Here is a 21,280-nt window from a genome sequence, read left to right on the forward strand (position 1 = left end):
TATAGAGACTGCAGAGTAAGGATTGATTCTGCTGTGCATTTCGGTTCTTTTATTTTCTTGTCCTCTTCTATTCTTTATTTGAAAGACAAGCTCCGTTCTCACAGGGAAATGCAAGGAATTCCTTGTAGGTGGTATTGCAGGCAGGGTTATCTCGCAGCATCTTCCTTCCAGTCAGATGTGTCAGTGCCTGTGGTTCCATGGGCCTTCTGACCATTCGGCAGCTTTTGAAGATGTACCTTAAGGTCTTTGCTAAGTGGTGCAGAATTCTAATGCGATTCTGTTCCTTTGGCATTTGTGCCTGCATCTGCCTTCAGTCTAATACCGAAAACTGTACCAAAGTCCCCTCCCTCCCTCTTTGATGGGAGTTGAGCTTCGCTGTCTTTGTGAGGGGCACCTCTCATTTCTTAGTATTTAAAATGAAAACGAGGGGTCTTTTCTAAAAAGAAATAAGTAAATTCATGTTAAAGCAATTGCTGCCCTTTGAATTTTAGATGATGAATCAGTAAGTCACAGAATTTTATTGAAAGAGTGCAAATAACCAAAACTAAGTCACTAGAATGGGAGTTCAAATCTTATTTCTAGTACTGGGGCGGCAGTGAAAGTTGGTTTTCTAGTGCCATTCTGCTTCATTGTATTTGTTCTTTTAAATCTATGTGGGGGGTTTTTTGCCTTTTTTTTTTTTTCTTTTTTTTTTTTTGGTAGTATTAAAGCTGATTGAATGTGCAAAGAAACAAAGGTCCTTATGTTCAGGATTTTACAGTTCTTCGAAATAACTCTGATAGAACCAATGTCACACCCTTCACTGTTATTCATGCCCACAAAAGAGAAAATGCTGAGTACTTTTAGTGGGTAAAAAATTGAAATAGTGGCAATGCACAGAATCCCTCCGAGCCATCTAACTTAGTTTTATGATTTAGTTCTGTTGTCTAACACTAATTTGGCACCGACTTGGTTCAGCTTCCAAAAACAAAATAATGGAGAATTTGAATAACTTCTGTTACTCATTCATCTCTCACAGCTCTCATACTCTTCTTTTCATATTCATGCAAAATTTTAGAAACAAAGTATTACCTTTCAGGATCTTTCCTGGGCTTCCATTTGCGAAAGGAAAGAAACCTGAAGCATAACTGCTCTTTCCAGCGGTGACTCGTAGCGATCAGCGACTCATTCCAAGAACATTGCACCACAGACACAGTCAGATTCTGAAGGGTGGGTTCCGAAAAGCTGGGAACCGTTTGTAGATGTCGACATGCTCTAATGCAGGATGTGTCCTCGATGTGCTTTAGTTTCAATCCTTTTTTTTTTTTTTTTTGGCTGAAAATGTACCAGGCCGGGCACAACGTTTACTCACCCTTTGGTATCGGCGTACGGTGAATCATGGAGGACAGAATCTTCTTCAGATAAATGTGTTTAAAAAACAATTTGTCCTGTTGGCAAGTGGAGGGAATAGAGTGGGGAGAGCGAGTTGTTTTGTTGCTTCACTTTGTGCTTATTCATAATTTTTAAAGATTAGAAAGCTCTTACTTAGGGATTGGGATTTAATGTGGAAAAGCAAACACTGTGTCAACATGGGAGGCTGGGGGAAATGACTGCAGGGGTCTGGATCCCCCCAGCGTGTAATTCAGAGAGGAGATGATGGTTTTTAGCCCTGTCTGCGTGTGGCTCAGTGAAGCAGATGTTACTGACTTCTCCCTGAAGTGGTGGTGTAAAGACTCAGAACCGTAGCACTGAATCGTAGGTGACTTTTGTAATGTAGAAGACCATATTGATTTCTTTAATAATTAAAAAAAAGAATAAGCTGATGTTTGGCAGCAGTAGGAAATCTCCCACCTTAGCTGCTATTAGCAGTGTTGGTGTCCACACATGGCTCAGGTTGTGCCTGGCTCCACTACACCAGTTGCTGCTGATGGTAATTTCTGCTGTGTAACGCTTAAGCTTTTTTTTTTTAAAGTGTGACGACAGTTTCTTTAGCTCCCCAGTCCTCTTTCTTCATAGAGTGGTGTTCAGATCTACAGGGAAATGATCAGTGCTGGATGTGGATGGGCTGTGTGTTAGCAGGATGGAAGTCGGTGGCCGCTCTGTGCAGCATTAGCACCTTTGTGCTTTGGGAGGGCGTTCGCAGCTCCGAAAACCTCTTGTCAACCTTTATAACGTGAATGTAGGAACAAGGTGTTCAGTAACGTATTGCAGTTTTTGTGCGAGTCATCTGCCATAAAGCATGAAATGATTCAGAACAGGGTTCATAGTTCTCTCTTTGTTCCTTTGTTAATCACTGACCGATGGGAGGAGCCTGCAGAATTTGCTAATGCATTCTTTCTGGATAAGGATGACGCACAGATTGTCCTAATAAGGACTTAGTTTGAGAAAGGGGCCGTCTCCTTTGAGGAGATAGGGGCAAGTCATAGGGCGAGCAGTTTCTTTTTTAACTGAGGGATGACACAAGCACAAGTCATTTCCTTATTAATCGGTTCAAACCAGTTCTTACAGGAACTGCTGGTGATAAATGTGGGACTTCTGAGAAGTCATTCATTTCATTCTCAGCACCACATCAGCGCACAGCCCTGGCTGCCCTCTCCCAGGCTTTAAGGAAACTTCGCTCACTGCTTCTTTCTGTGTTACCAACAGTGTATTATCACTGATTCGCTCTGAAATATTTTTCTTTTTAAACACTTTGAAGCTCTGGGGAAACATGTCCCTTCCAGAAGTATCAGATTAAAGATAAAATACACTTTATTTTGTGCTTATCTGCTTTCCCAAGCAGCAAAGCACTTCTGAGCTGTAGCTCAGTTGGAACTTTGTTCTATTTGGGTCAAGGTGGTAAGTTTTGTTGTTTGTTTTTTTTTTTAATATGTATGGGTTTTTTTCTGTTTTTTTTTTTTTCTCCTCTATTTTGTCTTGTTCCCTGGGAAAAAATATTGCATCAGTGCTATTCCAAGTATAGGTCCTTCTCTTCAGAAGCCATTTCAAGAATATTTGGAAGCTCAGAGGATAAAACTCCACCACAAACACGACGCCGGTGTGCCGCAGGTAAGAGCCTCTCTGCCTCCCCCATGAACTTTTCCTCTATCTGCCTTCTCCCTGGGTCAGCTTTGCAGGTTTAACTCTTTATTCTTTGTGAAGGGTTTTGCAGTGGCTCAGGAATTAGCTGAATATTAATTTAAAAAGCAACCTGGGAATTAACAGTAATAAAAGATTTGTATGCGACTGGCTGCAAACCTCCTAAATAACATAGGAAACAATAAAATAAGGCCGATGGCTCATCTTGCCTCTCTGTTAGCATGTCTATTTTGAAGGAGAAATAGAAGCAGAAAGAAGTTATGCTTACACAAGGAGTGATGGTAAACTGTGTCAGCACCAGTGCTTGGGAGGGCAGTGGGTTCTGTCACTTAATGGCCAGTGAGAGAAACAGAACCTCTGGGGGTCAGTGTCCAAAAGGGAGAAGAAAGATGCAGTGTTTGGTGTTGGGACAAAGGGGCAGAAGAATCCTTTCATACAAAGCAGTGTAAAAAACCAAAAATTTTTAGTGGCGATGGAGCAAGTTTGTAACTTCAACACGAGCTCCACTCACCCAAGCCCGTTAATCTAATTAACTGATCAGTAGTAATTAGAGCTCTTATAAATATTTTCTGACCCATTTCTTAATAGAAAGAGGTTCAATTAGGGAGAATCAGTCTGGGATAAGTAGATGTTGAGATACCTCTCACTTGCATTGATGTGACTGTTGTGCAGTGCAGTGCTGCCCTCCTTTGACAAAAAACAGCAGTGAGGAGCAGTAGGGAAACGGAGTGGGACCGCGGATGTCATCGTGTGAACATTGAGACGAAGAAGAACCTGAAATTGATGGGAAGATGCACAGTTTAGGAAAAAACATTGTTAACCAGTGGCCTTATTGTTTTGTTTGCAATGAACAAGACAACTGGCAGTCGGGGGTTAATTTGTTAATTCCAAACTCTCTGAACTGTTAGCAGAGACCAGCCAACGCTGGGAATAATGCATCACTTCATCAGCACAGGGTGAGAAAGCAAGGGTTCGTTGTCTGCCCTGCAGTGTGGGTGGCAGTCCCCAGTGCCTTGTCTTTCCAGGGACCAAACTCAGCTGTACAGATAGCTTGGTTCCTGTTTTCAATTTGATAGATGAATTCTAAAGAGATGTTCGGGTTTTTCCCTTTCACTTATAAAATGGAGAGAACTGCCTTTGTGCTGTCCACTAATCTCTGTTTTCCTCCTTGTTCTGTTTTGTCTTTGTCTTCTTCAGGGTGAAAACTGGCTGTCGTGGATGTTTGAAAAATTGGTGATTGTCATGGTTTGTTATTTTATCTTATCCATAATCAACTCCATGGCCCAAAGCTATGCCAAAAGGCTGCAACAGAAGATGTACTCCGAAGAGAAAACCAAATGAGCTTGGAAAAAGGACTGGGAATGGGCTTTAGCAGACACAAAAAGTGACGCTTCTTTCCATACGTTTAAAATTCAGCATTATTCAAAATGGGGGAAAACTTTTTAACATCAACTTTGAACTAAGGCAGGTTTTTATTTTATTTTGAAAATAATCTGGCTATTAGAACAGACGTTTCACTGACAAACTTATTGGTGTTAAGGTAAGGTATGAAGGCTTTATACGTCTGAGCTGTATCATATGGCATGGACAAGGTGATGTTAAATTGTGCTTAACACAGATGTTGTCCATCCGAATTTACTTCCAAAACCAATGGTTTAGTATTTCCTGATTTCATTTCAGACTGACCTAAGGGTAACCTTTATTTTGAAGGGCGGCTCTTTTGCTTTTTTACCTTAACTTTCAAGACCATCAAGATGTATATAAATGAATACAAATTGGATAAAAACTGTTGCATGTCCCTCGTGGTAAGGTTATTCCATTTGAATTCTCCGGTGTCCCATTGCATTGCACGTGCTCTTGGTTGGAAAAGCCGCCCTTTAATCGTCACGATGTTAGCAGAGATGATTGATGTCAAAATGCTGAAGCTGACATTTTTTTATTCTGTATATTTAGAATGAAGTTAAGATAAAACTTTATAAAGTCATCTTTGATCATTCCAGAATTTCGTGTCAGTCTTTTTAAGCTGTTTCTTTTCCCTTCCCCTTTTGTATGCTGAGTTTCGTCCTTATTAAGCCTTAAGCCCATGGGTTGCATGCTTTACTCATCCTTCCTGCACAAATGGTGCTGAAACCACCCTTGATTCTTTTTCCCCTTTTTCTTAAGAACTTCTTATCAGAACAAAGTAGAAGGTGTATCACTGGGTGAAGTGTGGCTCACTGCTTAAAATAGGCGAGTTTAGCTATGATTGTTAGCATGAATTCTTGGTTGATGTTTGCCACTGATCACAACATCATGAGCTGTGAAGGAGAAGAGAAGGGGGAAGTATAAAGATTCCAGATTAACACAGAGAATTGGTGTCAAACCCAGCAATTGTATGTGGAGCCATAGAGAACTTCACACTTGGGCTTGAAAATTCAGACGCTTATAAAATAGTGCTTTAAGTCAGTGTTCTGATTTTAATGTATGTGAATGTAATCCATATTAGAACAGATCTCTTCCCTCTTTTGAAAATAGACAGCCACACCACTGCTGCTGTGTATGTATTACTACTCCTGTGATTTTAGAACTGCTGTTTTTGATTTTTAGCCTAGGGGGGATTAGGAATTAATTTGACTTTCAGTTAGCATTATCAACAGGTGGCACACAAGCACGAGGCAGGCTTGATTTTGCTCTTGTTTGGGTTGTATATTCATGCCTGCGTTAGGTTAGGGCAGATCATGAGCAAGGTGTGAGAATCAGGATTTTGTTCAATCCTGCATGAATGTCCTCCTGTGTTGCCAGCCGTCGTGACATCCCCATGGCTGTACCATCCTGTCGGATAGCTTATCAGACTGATGTTGACTGTTGGATCTCATGGCAACAACAGTCGGTAGGCTGTCTGACATTTTGGTATCTCTCATCTGACCGTTCCCTCATCCATCTCCAGCTGTTTTCATTGAACATCAGTGGCATATAAATGTTTTTCAGTTGTGATGGAAGTGAGCACACCAGCCATGCAGTGTGGCAAGCTGCATCTGAAGCATCTCTTAAAGCTCCATCTCGGTTGTGTGTCAGGTTTGTAATGTTTATCTTGTATGCTTCGTGTATAACTTCAAACATTACTGAGTGAATGGGGAGGCTTTAAATATGGACTTTTCTTAACGTAGCCGTGTTACATTTAAATATTTGAGCCCTGGGTGCTGGGAGGTAGTTAAAAGCAACAGGAGGGGAGGCAGCATGAGGCCATTAAAAGCAATAAGGCCCTTCATTTGCCTCTGATGAGTTTTAAGAGGTGGATAGTTCCTCTGAATTCTTGGCCCTAATGGCTTTTTCTCTTTTGGGTCTAAATAAGCTCTTTGACAATTAAATAGCAAAGAACTCGTTCTAATGCAATACACATTCACAAAATACTAATAAAAAATAAGCTCTGTTTAGTACTTTGCTTTTTTCAGTCTGCTAAAAGTTTAATTTTGCACATTGTAATAACTCGGGTCAGCAGCTCATGGCTGTTTGTTTCATTTTTCTTCAGCATTTTTGGGTTAGTGAAACAACTGTTTGCAACCTTTCTTGCTTCTGTGCCATTGTTTTTTCCCTCAAATTTGCCATTTGTTCATAGGATGCTGTTGTTCACTTTGCAGTTCCAGTAGTGTCTTAAGGCCTTTCGTAGGAGTCACTGAAATTTATGCCATCTTGAGGGCATCTTGAGATTGTATTAATAATTAAAAAGGGATGGAAGAAGCCCCTTGAGCCAATAAATGATAACTTTCTGAATGCCCTAGCAGTCTCCTTGTAATGATGCCTCTTTGCCCAGCTTCCCCCCTTTTATTTCAGTCTGTTTGTACACTGAAAAGTGAGAAATATAAGCATACAGTGCTTCATGTCACGTTGTACATGACCACTCAGATGAGTTGTGCTGTTGTTTTGATTCTTTCTGAAAGTATTTAACAGAGAACTGCTCATTCTCCTTCCTCCTACCTTTTCAGCAATGGGAGATAGCAAAGTTTGCTAAAAGTTAATACAAGGTAAGGTTGTGAAAATGGAGAGTGCTATGTTTGCTTAAATAAATAACAGATTCCTCATGTTTATTCCAGCTGGATTGTTTCCTTTTTTGTGTGTATTGAATTTGGTTACACTTTGAAATTTGTTATCCCATTTTTGTGCTCTCTGATGAGTGTGAAGATAGAAGTTGTGTTTGCAGTGTATTTTGTGGCTACAGAGAAAGGTCCAGAGCCTTTCACATCTCATCGGGACGCATTTTGCTGCCTTAGCCCACAGTTTTGTCCGGAATACTTTCAGCTGTGCACTGGAAGCAGTCAATCATGGAGTTTGATGTGGGTTAGGCCCAAAGTGAGCTCTGTTTGCAAAAAGCAACAGCCTCAGTAGCTTCACCATGCTCTATCTGATGGATAAGTTGAAAAGGCCCCACTTCTCCATGCTAAATGGAATCACCAGTCCCACTCTGCTCCATCACAGCAAACAGGAACTGCTCCCTCTGCAGTTCCCTACCTCCATCCCAGTGGTTCCCAGTACTGCAGCAAGCTGAGCTTGCCCTGCTGCTGCTTGTGCTGGCAGGCACCCATCACTGATACTTGAGGGGCTCAGTGCTGTTCCTCAGTGTTTCTCTCTGCTGTGTTTTGGAGTTTCGTTATTTATTTTGTTAGAACCAGCTTCCTCTGCATTTCAAGCAGCACTAATTGCAAACAAGAACGCTGTGGATCATTACATGGTTATCAAGCACAAACACAAATGGTAATGAGCAAAGTGTATTGAAGGTGTAAAAATAAGTGGTGGCTGGGGGTGGTCCTAGAGGTAAAAATACTAGCAGTTGTCTTTGGAACACATGGTTAAAAAATACCATCAGCAGTCATGGAGGTAATGGAGATGGCTCATCTGGGATTGTGAGTTCTGAGGGGTTTTTTGCAAGCTTGTGTTTTTTATTTCTTGGAGCAGGAGAAGGAAAAAACCTCCCAACAGTAAGTGCTTCCCCTACCAATGGGATCATAGGACTGCAGCGCCGAGTGCAGCGTGAGGGGGGGAGTGGGGGTCTGGTCCAGGGGAGACTTTGTTGCTGGAACTTCTCCAGGAAACAGCAAAGTTCTTGCTCTCTGTGTGGAACACCCCAGTGCCTCCTGAATCAGATAGAGGGGAGATATTTGCCTATGCCCTTGCAAACTCATTTTAAAAGGGATTATGCAGGAACCTCCTGATCCTGCTGTGACTTTTGAAGTTCTCGTGTGCCATTGGGGACAGAGTTGCAGCCTCACATTTCTTCCTCTGTTTGACTTGGTGGCTGCACGCACTCAGTGTTCCCAAGAGGCAGCTGTTTGGTCACAGTGTGAGCAGGAGAGGTGTCACAACCTGAGCCAGTAACAGGAGCTCAAATGTAGAAATGGTCATCAGATGTCCAGGAAACCATCTGCCCTTCCAACAAAAAGCAGACAGGAAAGGCCAAGCAGTCTTTGATGGGCTTTGGGCACACACCAGGGATTCAGCACAATGCTATTTTGGTCAAAAATGCAGCTGGCAGCTCTGTGCTGGGTTCAGGCTGTTGGGCACTGAAGTTGTTCTGCATATTCACTGTCGGTGATGTTCAATTGTTTGAAAAACACACACAAACCTGTTAAAGAGGTTATGCTTTGTTTTAGTTTGCCTTTCACATTGCTCTTTAATTTGCTGGAGGGGTTTTTATTACTGTTCACTTAAGGAATGATTCAGAGCATTGACTACATGAGCATTAAATCAAAGGTCGCCTCTCTCTAAACCTTATTTAAGCTGTTCAGATACGGATATGTAAGTGTGCAGCACCTCCTGAGTTTCGGGGGAGTTGCTCCTCCCTTAATTGTTCTGGTTTCCCAAGAAGCTGAAATGTGATGCCCAGGCAATTGGCAATAAGGAAATGAACTGATACTTCCTGGTGAAAGGCAAAAGATAGGGCTTGTGAGCTTTGTGTGTTGTTCCTGCTCTGATAACTGCTCCGCTACACACCCGCCTCCTGATGGCCCCAGAAACTGCTGTTCAGTCTGTGGAAGAAGTACAGATGGGTGACTTCTGTGCTTCTGCTTGAGTGATACTCTGTCCTTAATACCAGCAGTTTAAGGCATAATCTACTCTTTTTTTTTTTTTTTTTAATGTACAAGTGACAGAGGAGCCCCACAGGTCTGATTCTGTCTCCCCAAGTGATTTTAAGCATTTTGTTTCCCCGTGGCATTGGTAGTGTGTGTCATTTCACTGTTCTTTGCTGTAATGGAGAATTGCAGAGATGGAGAATATCTGAAAGATATCTCAGATCCAGGAGATTGTGAACTCCCTATGTCTCTAAGTTGGAAATCTCCTGTGCTGTCCTTTGGCAGTAGGGTTCAGCTGTGACAGAGAGCTGGTCATTCTGATTGAGTAATGAAGGTGCTGGTGTTGATGGCAGCCTGATGCTCACTCCTGGTAGCTGATGGCTCTTTGCTCAGTTCCTGCAGTCCCAACTGCCCGTCATGCTCAGTGCTCTCTGTACAAGCTGAGGTTTGGCTCTTGAGTGGAGTTTTCTGCAGTTTGAGTGAGATCCCACGTGGATGTGTGATTTCAGGTTTCCTTTGTTGATGAAAAATAAGCTACTTTATCGCAGTACGCATTTGGTTCACATCTATTTTTTTTTACACAATAATATTCCACAGTGAAAAAACTGAGTTTGGAGACAGTCTTACAGAGGAAAATGATGTGAAAAGCTGAGTTAAGTTCTCGCAGGGAGGGACGTGATTTACAGCATCAAACAGCTGCACGTATACATCTGCAGACCTGGTGACTCAGTCATGTAGGAGCTGCTCCATGTGGGGTGAGGAGGAAATAAATGTCCCAGTGTACTCTTTGCAAGTGGTAGAAACAGCCATCCCACAGCACTCTTACATGGGAGTTCATAGTGAACCCAGTATTGTTTGGAGCTGAGTGGCAGCTCTGAATTGTTGCCCAGCTCTCACTGTTCTGACTGAGGCTGCCACAATGACTCTACTGCTGCCCTTGCCAACCAAGGATTACGGAGTCAGTGTTTCATTACACCTTCAGAGTGTGGGATGAGGCTGCTTTCCATTTGGCTCCTTGGGTGGTGTGCTGCTCATGCGCTCCAGTCACTGATCTGTTACATATAGGAGCTTGCTGGGCAAAGGCTCAAACTGAATCATGTCATCTGACCACAGTTACACCATTCTCAGGCAACTGAAGTGTACTCATGTGAGCCTTTGAACAAACATTATTCGGTATGCCTAACCAAATAGGTACAATAATGGTGTCTGGAGAACGCACTCATTGAAGTGCACGTATACTGTTTACGATGGCATTTGTTTCTCATCATATATAATTAGTGAAGGGAGCTCACGGCTTCCTGAAGCTGAAACAGGAAATACTGAGAGGAGTTTTGGCCAAGAGAAAGTCCTCATTTTTCTTATTTTTCTATCTGATGGAGCATTATGGCCTTACTAATCTCTTACACCTAGCCATCTCCAGACTTTTCCAACTTGCTCTGTATCATTGGCAATAACATTTGTTTGAAACACCACCCAATGTGCAGCTGTTGGTGCTTCTGGGAAGGGGTTAAGCATGTTCTGCTGATTCACGGAGGTGGGTGACTCATTACCCACCCGGACAGAGGGGAAGTGGCTGTCTGGAGAGAGAGGATTCATACAATGTGTGCTCAGAAGGGGCCATTGTGAACATCCAGTTTGAGTGAAAAAACCGGAAAGGTTCTGCAGTTAAAATTTGGGATTATCAGCTCTGCATCCAGGCGGGTTAAAGGCTGTCAGAGTGTCCAAGCCGTGCTGCTGGCTTGAGGAAGAAGCTTACACTGGAATTTGCTACACTGGTAAAGGTGTGGCTGGGGTGTCCTTGAAAGCAGTAGAGAAATAGCAGCAGCACTGCTCTTTTTGTAGCTTTTCGTAATACAGCAGATCCATGAATCACATTCCTGGTGGCTGTTGTTCAGCTTTTAAAGCAGTGTCCGGCAAATCTCAGGCTTCCTTAAAGTGCGCTTTGACATCCGAGAGTACTTCCTTTAGGATGTTTGGGTTGTCATTTCATAGCACTTAAACTGAATTTATTAACAAATGCCAAAGGAAATGAATGAATCATTCAATACCTTTTTCACCCTAACGTTTCCCAGTCGTGCACCAGCTGCTAATTCGCACACAACTTCCTTTTTCCATACTGGCAGAATTCTGGTTTTTGCCCTTAATCTAGAACTGTTCTTGCTGCTATCTCCATGTTGTTTTCATTGTTCATATTCTTTTTTTACTGCTATGAAGTCTTACTTTACAAGCAAGTCCAAATAAATTGCATCAGTGCCCTGTCACAGGCCAGTCACTCTTTAAAGTACTTGTAACTTAGGCCCTGTATTTTCTGGTGACCAAGTAAACTTATCCTGTTCACTCAGTATTTCTGCTATAGTTAGTCCTTGAATCAACTTCCAGGGGACCTGCACCTGTCCGTGACAACAAACAATAGTGAGATTTGATGCATTGTTCCTTGGCTCATGGACTTCCTGTGGGTATTTTGCTAAAAGCAGTGGGGTCAGGGCCACTGGTGCTGCCATCCCTCAGTTCACCATTGCCTTGGGATTGCCTTTGATCTACCTTGCTCATTTCAGCTGCTAATGAAGTAACAGCCCTCTGCCAGGCTCAGGCTCTTGTTTACAAAACTAATTTTCTCCATAAAACAATAATAAAGAAAGAATTCTCCACTTTCTAATATAATTTGAGATGATGTAAATTTGAGAATAGTTATTCACTTCCTGCCACTTGACCCTGTGCTCTCCACATCCTGGGGAAAAAATAGAGGAATTCAGCCACAGATTAAAAAAAAAAATGAAGGCTTAGTTTGGGAAAGGGTGAGAGTCTCAAAACTGAGGTCAGCTGCAAAAAACGCTGGCAGGAAGAGACCTGGAGAAGCCAAAAATAATTCCTGTCAGCCTCCAGTGAAATCAAGGTGATCATAAGAACTAATGCAACAGTTACAGTTCTGTTTTTACCTCCAATTTTTGTAGCTTCGAGAAATCTGCGTTGTCAAAATTCAAAACTTGACTGGCATCTTGTTAAGTAGCAATGAATTTTGTGGCATAGCTAAGCCATTAAACTTAAACCCAAATATGCTCCTTTGTTAACTGGAAGTGACATACTCCATTAAAGAACAGATGCAGCTGTAAGGGACGGGTGAATGGTTCTGTCATTGTGGCTGCAATAAGTGCTGCTGCATTTGCTTCATGCTTGGAATTGTAAATACACAGACATAATGCAGTGGTATTTCTGCAAGTTACTTATGTAGCAGTACAATAGCCTGTAGCTCTCTTCCTTGTTGCTGAGAGGACTTACCTGTTGTAGCTGTTTAAAAGCTCTTTTGTAACACAGCGTCACAATGAGGAAGAATATCCATCCCTGGGACTCAGTCACTGTTTTTCAGAAATGGAGTTACCTGTTTTCATCTCTGACACTGGAAGAAATCCTTAGTCTGACAACAGTATCTATAGCTAACACTAGGAAAAATGATTTCTACCTTTGTTAAGTATCCTGTGCCTTTTGAAGGAGGGAAGAAGGAGAACCTCGCTGTTCTGCTTGCTTTCGTGACCCTTTGCTATTTGCAAACTTGAACTGCCCGAGCTGGTTCTCTTGGTGTTTTGTGCAATCTTCCCTCCAGTTTATTGCATGAGAATACCCACCCAGCTTAATAGTTCAATTGACAAAAACAGAACACTAGAAAATCCCTTTTGATCATAACAGTCCCTTATCTCTGAGCTGACAGGAAGTAATTCAGTGAAAAAAATATTAAATAATCACAAATAATTGCCTATGAAAACTATATGTGGTTTTAAATGAAGTATATCTGAATAGTTGAACCATGATTATTATGTCTTCCTTTTGAGGAGGAATTCCTAAAACCGGAATTAAAGCAGCTGAGTGAAAAGAGAAGGCAAAATGAGCTGAGTTGTTGGATTGTGCGCTGTGGTCTGTAAGAACAGTGTCAAAATGTGTTGTCATACACATCACGCATTTTTTAATATGAAAAGTCAATTGAGTGCATTTACCCCACTTGCTTTCTTTGTCTTCCGTCCTGTATTATTTTTTTTTTTCAGAAGGCATTAGAGATTAACACTGCTTATCTTTAAACTCTCACGAAATGTATCAGAACCCATTGTGGCATGCATTGAAACTACAGCCATGGCAGTGGCCAGCTGTTGCTGCTTCTGTATTTGAGCAATTGTGAACTTACCACAAGACTTTCTCCAGAGTCAGTTGTGCAGTTGCTCAGATTGCGTCAGATTTGTTTGCCTTTCCAGATCTCATGCTCCTGAGCTACTTTGAGAACAGCTGTTCCTGGATGGATTTTAGCGCTTCTGTTCCTGACCTGAACAAAAATGAAGAGGTAAATGAAACTAGGAAAGAAAGTAGAGATAAGAGTAATATACAGTGTCTGCTGGCCTCTAACTGAAGCCCAGCAGAATTACAAGAGCATTTCTGCATCTGCTGCTGTGTTAAGTCACTGCAGATTTAAAATCTAGATTAGAATTTCTAACAGGGCAAGACTTCTAGCAGGCCAAGTTGCAAATGTCCTTAACATATTTACTGTTCTGCATGCTTGCTCATCTTTTAGTTAAAAGCTCAGTGGCCTGGAGTGAAATAGGTCTGAGGCTTAAACTGTAACTGTGATACTTGTCCACTTCTCATAGGAAAAGTCCTTGAGATTGATCTGATTTTTTTTTTATCGGAGTGGTTTTTGGTCACTTTTGCTCCTGTACCTGGCTGCTGTGTTTGCAGGCTGCAGCTTCACGCTGGCACCACCTTGTGGTCGTTGTAACATTTGTCGGGAAAATAAAAAGCCTGGTTCTTAAATTTTGAAATTACATGATAAGATTACAGTGTTATCCATCTGTAATCTAACAGCAATTCTCCTCCCAAATCTCTTTAAGTACTAAAAGGTAGATTTAAAAAAGAACACCTGCTTGCTCTCCTAACACAGGAGGAAGAGCAAGAGTTGCGGTTTTCCCTGTAAGTGTATGGAAAACATGGAATCCATTGTGATCTTTAATATAACTGCAGGATGCAAAGAAAATGAAGACCCCCATTCACAGGTGTTTTGTTGTGTTTTTTTTCTTTCTTCCCAGATGGTTCAGAACTTCCAGTGTTTTGTCAAAGCTATAAGCCTTGAAGTAGAATTTAAGCTTTACTTCGCTTTAAAGCACCGTGTGGCAGACTGTTGTCTCTTGAATGATACCCAAATGGAGTTTGGCTTAATAATTCTGATAGTGTGTGTTTTTATCAGTATTAAAGCATTCCAGGGCAAAGTGATAGCATGAAAAATTGGAACTGGAGAAGCTGGAATGCCTAGAGAGCATCCCTTCTGTATAGAAATTCTTTATTAAAAATATGCAAGTTCTGAAAATGACATTCAAAGATTAAGCTACAACAGATATTAGCTGTTTTGGAAAACAGCTACTACATCTGTTAAATAAGAATAATATCTGTGCATATAAACATAGTTCTCATCCAGTTTGATTCTAATACATGCCTTGCTCACAAGATTAACAAATAGTTGTAGTCCAGTAATTTATATATTTGATAGTTGATGGAAGGTCTTCCAGTGCTGGGTTCTTTCAGGAAGAAACCATTTCAAAAATCAAAGGTTGGTGTAACTGGAGATAACTTGTTCCAGAGCTGTGAAACTGTCCAAGAAATCCTCCTCTTCAATTCCAAACTTAGTGTACTGGTGAACGTAGGCTCTGTGTGTCAAAGTCACAGTACAAAAACAGACAAGATGTTAGAAATCTGTGAAGAATCTGACACATTCAATTAGACTGTATAGTTGCTGTAACAAATCCAAACGGATTTTGGTGGTTAGGTTTTACCTTTCTCTCTTGAACTCATTTTGTAATTCATACTTACTGATAAATGATGACTTATTTCTAATAGCATTTATTACTTTGTATATTGCTTAATGAGACAGAATTGTATCTAACAAAATCAGTCAGCTGGGAAACAGAAGGAGCTATGATGAATAAATGAGAAAAGTGATTTATAAAGTTGAGATGCAGAGCCTAAACCTGTGTGTACAGGATAGCTTGCTTCCCATCACTGCTGTTTTTGCAGCAGGTGATAAAAATAGGAATACTGCTAGTAGATGCAGTATTTCTCCTTTGGCTTTTAATCACCGAATTCCTGTTTATCAGGTGTCTGCTGTGACACTCAGTTACCTTGGGTTCATGGTGACCAAGTAAAGAGGCAGTCATTTTCTATCCCATCAGTGTTTTTGAACTTTGTGTTTTTGAGCCAGGAACTTGTTTCCTGGAATGTGAAGCCTGTCTGCATATAATTTAGAAACTGTATGATCAGTAAAAGAGTTTGTATGTATTATTTGTAGAATGGGCAATCTGGAATGCACTAAGTTTAGGGAGCCAAATCGATAGCCCTAGAATATGTGGTATTGCTAATCCACAGGAAATATGCACTGTTCTGTGCAAGGTAAGCACCCTGCCATCATGTTTGAAGTAAAAAAAATGTTTCTGCTGACATGTGGGAACAGTATTCAAGCTCATTCACCATTACTTTGCTGAAAATGACCATTCTCTGCAATGATTTTGCTACCATTGAAGATAATGTCAGCTATAAAGGAAATGAACAGAATTATTTTCACTTACTTGGAAGCAAACATATTCCAAGCTTTTCCTACAACGTTGTCAAGAGGTTTCAGCAGGAACTGGCTATTGCTAACCAGAGAAGCAGACTTTTCATACTTATTAAATGCTCTTGGGGTTTTCCACTCATTAAAAGCATCCTGAGGATTTAGCCATGATGTATATAACGAGGGATCTCGGAAACTTCCTGTAGCAGAAATAAGATCAACGTGGATATTTTGATAAATGTAAAGCTACAAGGACTTGCATCTTGATCTCATTAGTCCCATCTGACCTAATCAGCGCTCGGTGGATCAGTTCAGCTCTTGAGAAAAGTCTGCTGGTCAGTTTCAAGTGTACTGAATGTTTGAAACAGTTATACTACCCAGGAATGTACTCTGCTGTCAGTACTTCATGTATGAGGTGTGCTTGTCATTCCAGAAGCAGCAAAATATATTTTCAGACAATATTGCTAAGAATTCTACTGTATATATATAGGCTTCAGTCTCTTTGTCCTTCCCTACAACTCTTCAGGTAATATAGAAGCCTTAGCTGTAAATACAACAGTCCTAACTAATTACACATGGCCTTGCACATTAAAATCTTTCTAGAGGGAATACTGACTTTATTAGTCAAATACGTGACCTTGTTTTATTTTCACTTTCACGCAAAGAAAACAGTTGAGATGTGAAACAAATGGCTGAGATGTTGTGCCCTTCCTTCTCACCTAAGTCTGCACTGTGTGTATCTTTTCCTCGCAGGATGACCAGGTTGGCAATGGAAGTATTGAAATGCAGCAGCTTCTTTGTGGAGTGACTGGAGGAGATGGAGGAGCCTGGGCATGGCGGCCGTACTTGCCAATCAATACCTACAAGATTTTTGCAAATAAGTTATAAAACAAAGTTAATGTTTCATGAAATATGGATTCAGACCAACTCTGTGCCCCAAGCTGAGATCATACTAGGGTTTGTAGTTTCTGTATGTCTGCTAAGCAGCAATTACACAATTCTCAGAGGAAAACCGAGCTTGGCCAGCAGTGTTTTCCTGGTAGTCACTAATCTTACCAGAGAAACGGATACTTTTTTCTATAGTTAGCAATCTGCCAGCCCATTCTTTGCATAAGTGGAAGCTTTGCTGAATTCTCAATGTAAATGATATGGGAAAGCTAAGCATACGATTTTTATTAGTAGGTATAACAAGAAAAAGCATAGGAAAACAAATGATTCAAAGAATGTTCCAAATGAATCATGTAAATTAAGTGCATGACCAAAAACTGTTGTTTTGCATATTTTCAATAGTTATAATTAACTGAGATGTCTGGGAGCAAAAACATGAGCAAGCCAGGAGTGGCAGCTGAATGAATAGTGCAGAAGCAGCTGGCTATGTGGAGACAAATTCCTGCTGTCTGAGGGCAGCAGCTTGCTTCTGAAAGGAGCGACTGAAATCAGTGAGCCCCACAAAGCAGTAAGCTTTATTTCAATGTAAAGATGTATTCTTAAAGAGTGATGGCTGAGTGAACGCTTCTTACCTTCCTCCATTTTAGCATTAGCAATGAGCATTTGCCTCAGATGTTTGAGGAGTCCAGGCCAACTGAACGTGCTATATGCAAGGCAGTTTTCAGGCATCTGAGGTATGTTACGGAGACCCAACATCTTGAATTCAGGATGTGGAACTAAAGTTTCCATTAAGTCTCCTTAAAAAAAAAAAAAATAAATAACAGCTGCTCATGTTTGGCAAAATACTGCATAGGCTAGTTAAAAAAGAAGAAGAGCATGAGGATTTTACAAAGATAGTAACTGAAGGTAAGAAAGCAGAATATGTAAAGTTTAAATTTAACAAATATACAGATGCATCTGACAAAATGCAAAGATTTACAACCTACCACTGAGTTTTATACAGGCAAGTTAGAAGCTCTTATTTGACAATTTAGACTTGCCCTCCTTTTAGTCTGGCTCAGAATCTTAAAGACCTTATATGCTTCTGAAGAGGTGGAAAGGAAAATGAGAGCTTAATTTTACAAGCAGCATCTTGGCAAGCCAGTTGCTTGCTGCTACCAAGTTGCATGTTAGTGTGTTTTCTGAGCTGAACACAAAACTAGCCTTTTGTTTGTACAAACTTCTAACCTAACATTAAATGTTAAAACTCAGTCTAAGATTAGTGCCCGGCAGAAATTTCCTCTGAAAGGTAAATGAGTACAGGAGTGGTAGTCATTTGAAAAAGGAGGAACATGAGTCTTCTGCTAAAGAAGGAAACGAGAAGCTGGTTATCTATTTTTGACTCTGCTGCAAAATTAGGGTTGAATTACTAACTTAGTCTTTCGCTTCCCTATCTATTTTTACTATCGTAAGCCTTGGGTTATATCCAAGTAGTTGAGTAAAAGAGACTGAAGAACTTAAATTCCCAAAATGAAATGATTACAGAAAGATGTGTAAGAATGCCTTAAGTATCTACATTGCAGTTAGATACCTAAAGGGTTTCTGCTATAGTGTAAGCCAGCTTCTGCTGTGTGAGCAGGCTGGAAAACACTCCCCAGTTGATGTGCAATGACTTGATTTACATCCCTGAAGGAGATCTGTTTAATATGCATCAGCTGAGCACAGATCTTGTGGATGACATCATTTTCATGAACAAGAAGAGCATCTGATGACTGATACAGATGTGACAGAGTCAAAACAGAGTTGTAGTTTTGAACAATGACCTGGAAAAAGAAAAAAAAAAAAAACACCAAATGAGAGTCAAACAACTTGATCTCTTTCTATAGTTTAATATATTCCTCTGGCTACTGTCATTTACTCAGTTGTAGTTAAGGAAGTGATTCATCTTTGTCAAAGTGCAGAATAAGGTCAGGAGCTGTCACAGCTTTTTCATGGAAATGGAGCAAGACCTATGAAAATCATGTTAACTCATCTCAGTTCAGAAGGAACTGATTACCATGCTCAGATACTGTCATAACAGGAGATTTCTAGATAGCTAGTAGAGCTTCTCATGAAACTGCATTATACCCCAGTGCTTTTGTAAGTAAATTTTAAATGTTTTCTTACAAGCCTGAGATAGCCACAGTTTTTTTACATTAAACTACCAAATACGAAGCAAACAAATTGTTTTGTGTCATGTGGAACTTTCAAAGAATGAAGTGTTTCTCTTCTAGTTTATTTCAGTTGCATCTACTCTGTTTTACTCATGAAAAGCAAGCAGTTTATTTAGATTTCCGTTCCTCTGTGATCACAATTATAATCTTGCAAAATATCTCTGGGAAAAATGACATTCACCTCACCAGTGCCATAGGGCCAGATAACATGGTTTAGTATAAACGATCTTGGAAAAGCATCTCTTAAACACTGAGTCACAAATGCTCCTAGGCCAGAACCTGTACCACCAGCCATGCTCATTATTGTGAAAAATCCACTGAGTCGGTCACACTTCTCTACTTCTTTTTGCACTAGATTCATGATTACTTCTTTGTTTCTAGGCCCGTGAACAGAGTAACTGTAGAATAAAGGGAAAAAAAACGGCAGGTGATATAAAGGCAGTAAGGTCAGCCTATTCATAAAGGGTACTTTTCTTTGTATTACCAGTGTAACCTGGCACTGTGTCACTCATTCTACTTGTAGTAAATAATCCTCAGCTGTGGCATTTATTTTGCAAAAGAGCTGTTTAGAAATTGAACTTATTGTTAACCCATTGTTAAACATATTCTAAGCCATTACATTTTCCCTGTAAATACCAATTTCGTTTTGCAAAAAGCAGTGTAGAAACGTTGCTGCTGTATGTACTGTTTCTCTACCTTAAGTCATTAAAGAATGTTTCTCACACAGCTGCAACAGTATCACTCGTAGAGAGCACAGACAGCTCATTATCCCCTACAGTTCCGCTAGCGAAGCTGGAAATGATTCCTACCCATTTGCCCAGTTGTTCCCAGACCCTTGCTTCTGACAGAAGTGCGACTGATCATCGTATTTCCAATGGCCAGACCGGGCAGCTATCGATAAAGTTTGGCTGATTACTTTAGGTTCCATGTCAACAAGCACAGCCCGGGCAACAGGTACTGTATGGGGAAGAGAAACAAAACTAAGTGCCAACATCACAACTTGTTTATATGAGATACTGACTTGCATCATGACCCAAGTTGTATTCCTTCCACCCACATAAGCCCAACTAGAACAGAAAACAGGATGCAGAAGTGTCCTGGATTTCACGAGAACCACTGATAGTACTAAAGATAGATCTGAATAACAGGGACATGGATCTTTTGGGAAAGAAATGTCTTAATTTGCTTGTTAACACTAGATTCAAATAGTCTAGACCCTACTCCATGGTATTATCTGCCTACAATGGGAAATGTGGATATTTGGAAGGGAAGACTGTTTATGCATACATGTCCCATTTCCAGCTGTACTACTGGCAGACACGATCCATGGCCTCAGGCATTCTACCAGTTTTGATTTTGCTTCTGTAGTTGTAAGCAATGTCAGGAAGGCATAAAGCTGGGACAGTTCTTCCAGACTGAAGGTAGAACTTGGATGATGTCAGTACCAGACCTTCTGTGGGACACAAAACACCAAAATGCTGTACCTCCAGACTCTGCCTCGCTGAAAAACCGTTCTGTACAAGCATCGTGGTAGGCTTCATTCTCCTTCTTGGAACACAACCCGTGTGTGCCACGGACATCGGCACAGATGGTGTTAAACACCTCATGACCAATTTGGTTACCACACTGGCCAAGCTGGACTGCAACTATTGACATTCTAATTCACCTCGTGTTTAGCCCTAAAAAAAAGAAAATCATGCCTTTGGTGGGAAAAAAGAAAAAAAAAAGAAAAACCCACCATATTAAAAAGGTTCTGACAAGCAGAATTCTGATCGCTTTTGTACTTTTTTTACAACCTCTAGCGAGGAGGGAAAGGCTGCAGTACAACCAGCGGCTATTTCTGGTGAAATACCGACCGTCAGCACTCCAGCCCGAACGTCAAAGAACGCAGATGGCAGTTTAGAGGCAATCCTCTGCATGCAGACCGCTCCCGCCCTCGGGCTGCCGCACGTCCCTCACAGCTCCGCGCCGCCGATTTCCCGCCCGCTCCCCGCCGCCGCCATGTTCTGGGACCGCCCCCACCGCCTCTCCCCTCCCAGCTGAGGAGGGACGCCCACCTCTCCTCGCCCGTCCCTCCCGCCCGGATCTCTCCTCAGGTCGATGCCGGCTCAGGAGGGGCGGGGTCCACGCCGCAGCCCCTCCTCAGGGCTGACCTCGCAGAACCGCTCAACCATCAGCAGCGCACGCGCACCCGCGCGCCTCAGCGAGCCCCCCTCAGCTGTGCGCATGCTCAGAGGGAACTTCGGGTAGTTCGGGCACAAGCGGCGGGCTTCGGGGCTTCACAGAAGGCAATACGCACGTACTGAGCGAACGGCTTCGCCGCACCATCTACGCAAGCTCCATGCCAGGAGCGAGGGAGGTGGGCGCGTATCGCGCATGCTCAGCTTCAGCTCTACGCCCGCCGCCCGGACGAGGCCCTCGCCGCGCATGCTCAGTGCGGCCCCGGTCGCCGCAGGATGGGTTTGTGCGCCTGCGCGGCGCCCGCAGCCGGGGCGGGGGCGCATGCGCGGTGAGGCCGGGCA

General features: G+C 41.7%; 2 protein-coding genes and 1 long non-coding RNA gene across 13 annotated transcripts in view; 2 read left to right on the top strand and 1 right to left on the bottom strand.

The window, feature by feature from the left end:
- VMP1 (vacuole membrane protein 1) overlaps positions 1 to 5,059 on the top strand; it is a 56,584-nt gene extending 51,525 nt beyond the window's left edge. For all 7 annotated transcript variants that reach the window (XM_042879746.1, XM_042879743.1, XM_042879749.1 and 4 more), the window contains 2 exons: positions 2,925 to 3,027; positions 4,255 to 5,059. In XM_042879746.1, coding sequence (XP_042735680.1) covers positions 2,925 to 3,027; positions 4,255 to 4,398 — 247 coding nt within the window. In that variant the 3' untranslated portion in view covers positions 4,399 to 5,059. The remainder of the gene's footprint in view (positions 1 to 2,924; positions 3,028 to 4,254) is intronic.
- An 892-nt stretch (positions 5,060 to 5,951) lies between these two features.
- Positions 5,952 to 20,447, top strand: LOC122184627. Its single transcript, XR_006180592.1, has 3 exons — positions 5,952 to 6,111; positions 13,340 to 13,425; positions 16,432 to 20,447. It is a non-coding gene; the product is annotated as an uncharacterized LOC122184627 (long non-coding RNA).
- TUBD1 (tubulin delta 1) lies at positions 14,432 to 21,153 on the bottom strand. Of its 5 annotated transcripts, none has more exons than XM_042879740.1 (9): positions 20,555 to 20,573; positions 20,243 to 20,437; positions 19,568 to 19,715; positions 18,940 to 19,156; positions 18,137 to 18,368; positions 17,199 to 17,363; positions 16,398 to 16,538; positions 15,695 to 15,878; positions 14,432 to 14,779 (listed from the first exon to the last, which is right to left on the bottom strand). In XM_042879740.1, the coding sequence occupies exons 2-9, from the start codon at positions 20,412 to 20,414 to the stop codon at positions 14,677 to 14,679; spliced, it is 1,362 nt and encodes a 453-aa protein (XP_042735674.1). In that variant the 5' UTR covers positions 20,415 to 20,437; positions 20,555 to 20,573; the 3' UTR covers positions 14,432 to 14,676. The 5 variants fall into 5 exon arrangements, with proteins under 5 accessions (XP_042735674.1, XP_042735673.1, XP_042735671.1 ...); XM_042879739.1 differs by lacking the exon at positions 20,555 to 20,573 and adding an exon at positions 21,062 to 21,153 and having other exon boundaries at positions 14,433 to 14,779; XM_042879737.1 differs by lacking the exon at positions 20,555 to 20,573 and adding an exon at positions 20,816 to 21,130 and having other exon boundaries at positions 14,433 to 14,779.
- Positions 21,154 to 21,280: the final 127 nt, after the last annotated feature.

This window comes from Lagopus leucura, unplaced genomic scaffold, assembly GCF_019238085.1.
Source record: "Lagopus leucura isolate 7727_CA_CO unplaced genomic scaffold, USGS_WTPT01 Super-Scaffold_100024, whole genome shotgun sequence".
NCBI lineage: Eukaryota > Metazoa > Chordata > Aves > Galliformes > Phasianidae > Lagopus > Lagopus leucura.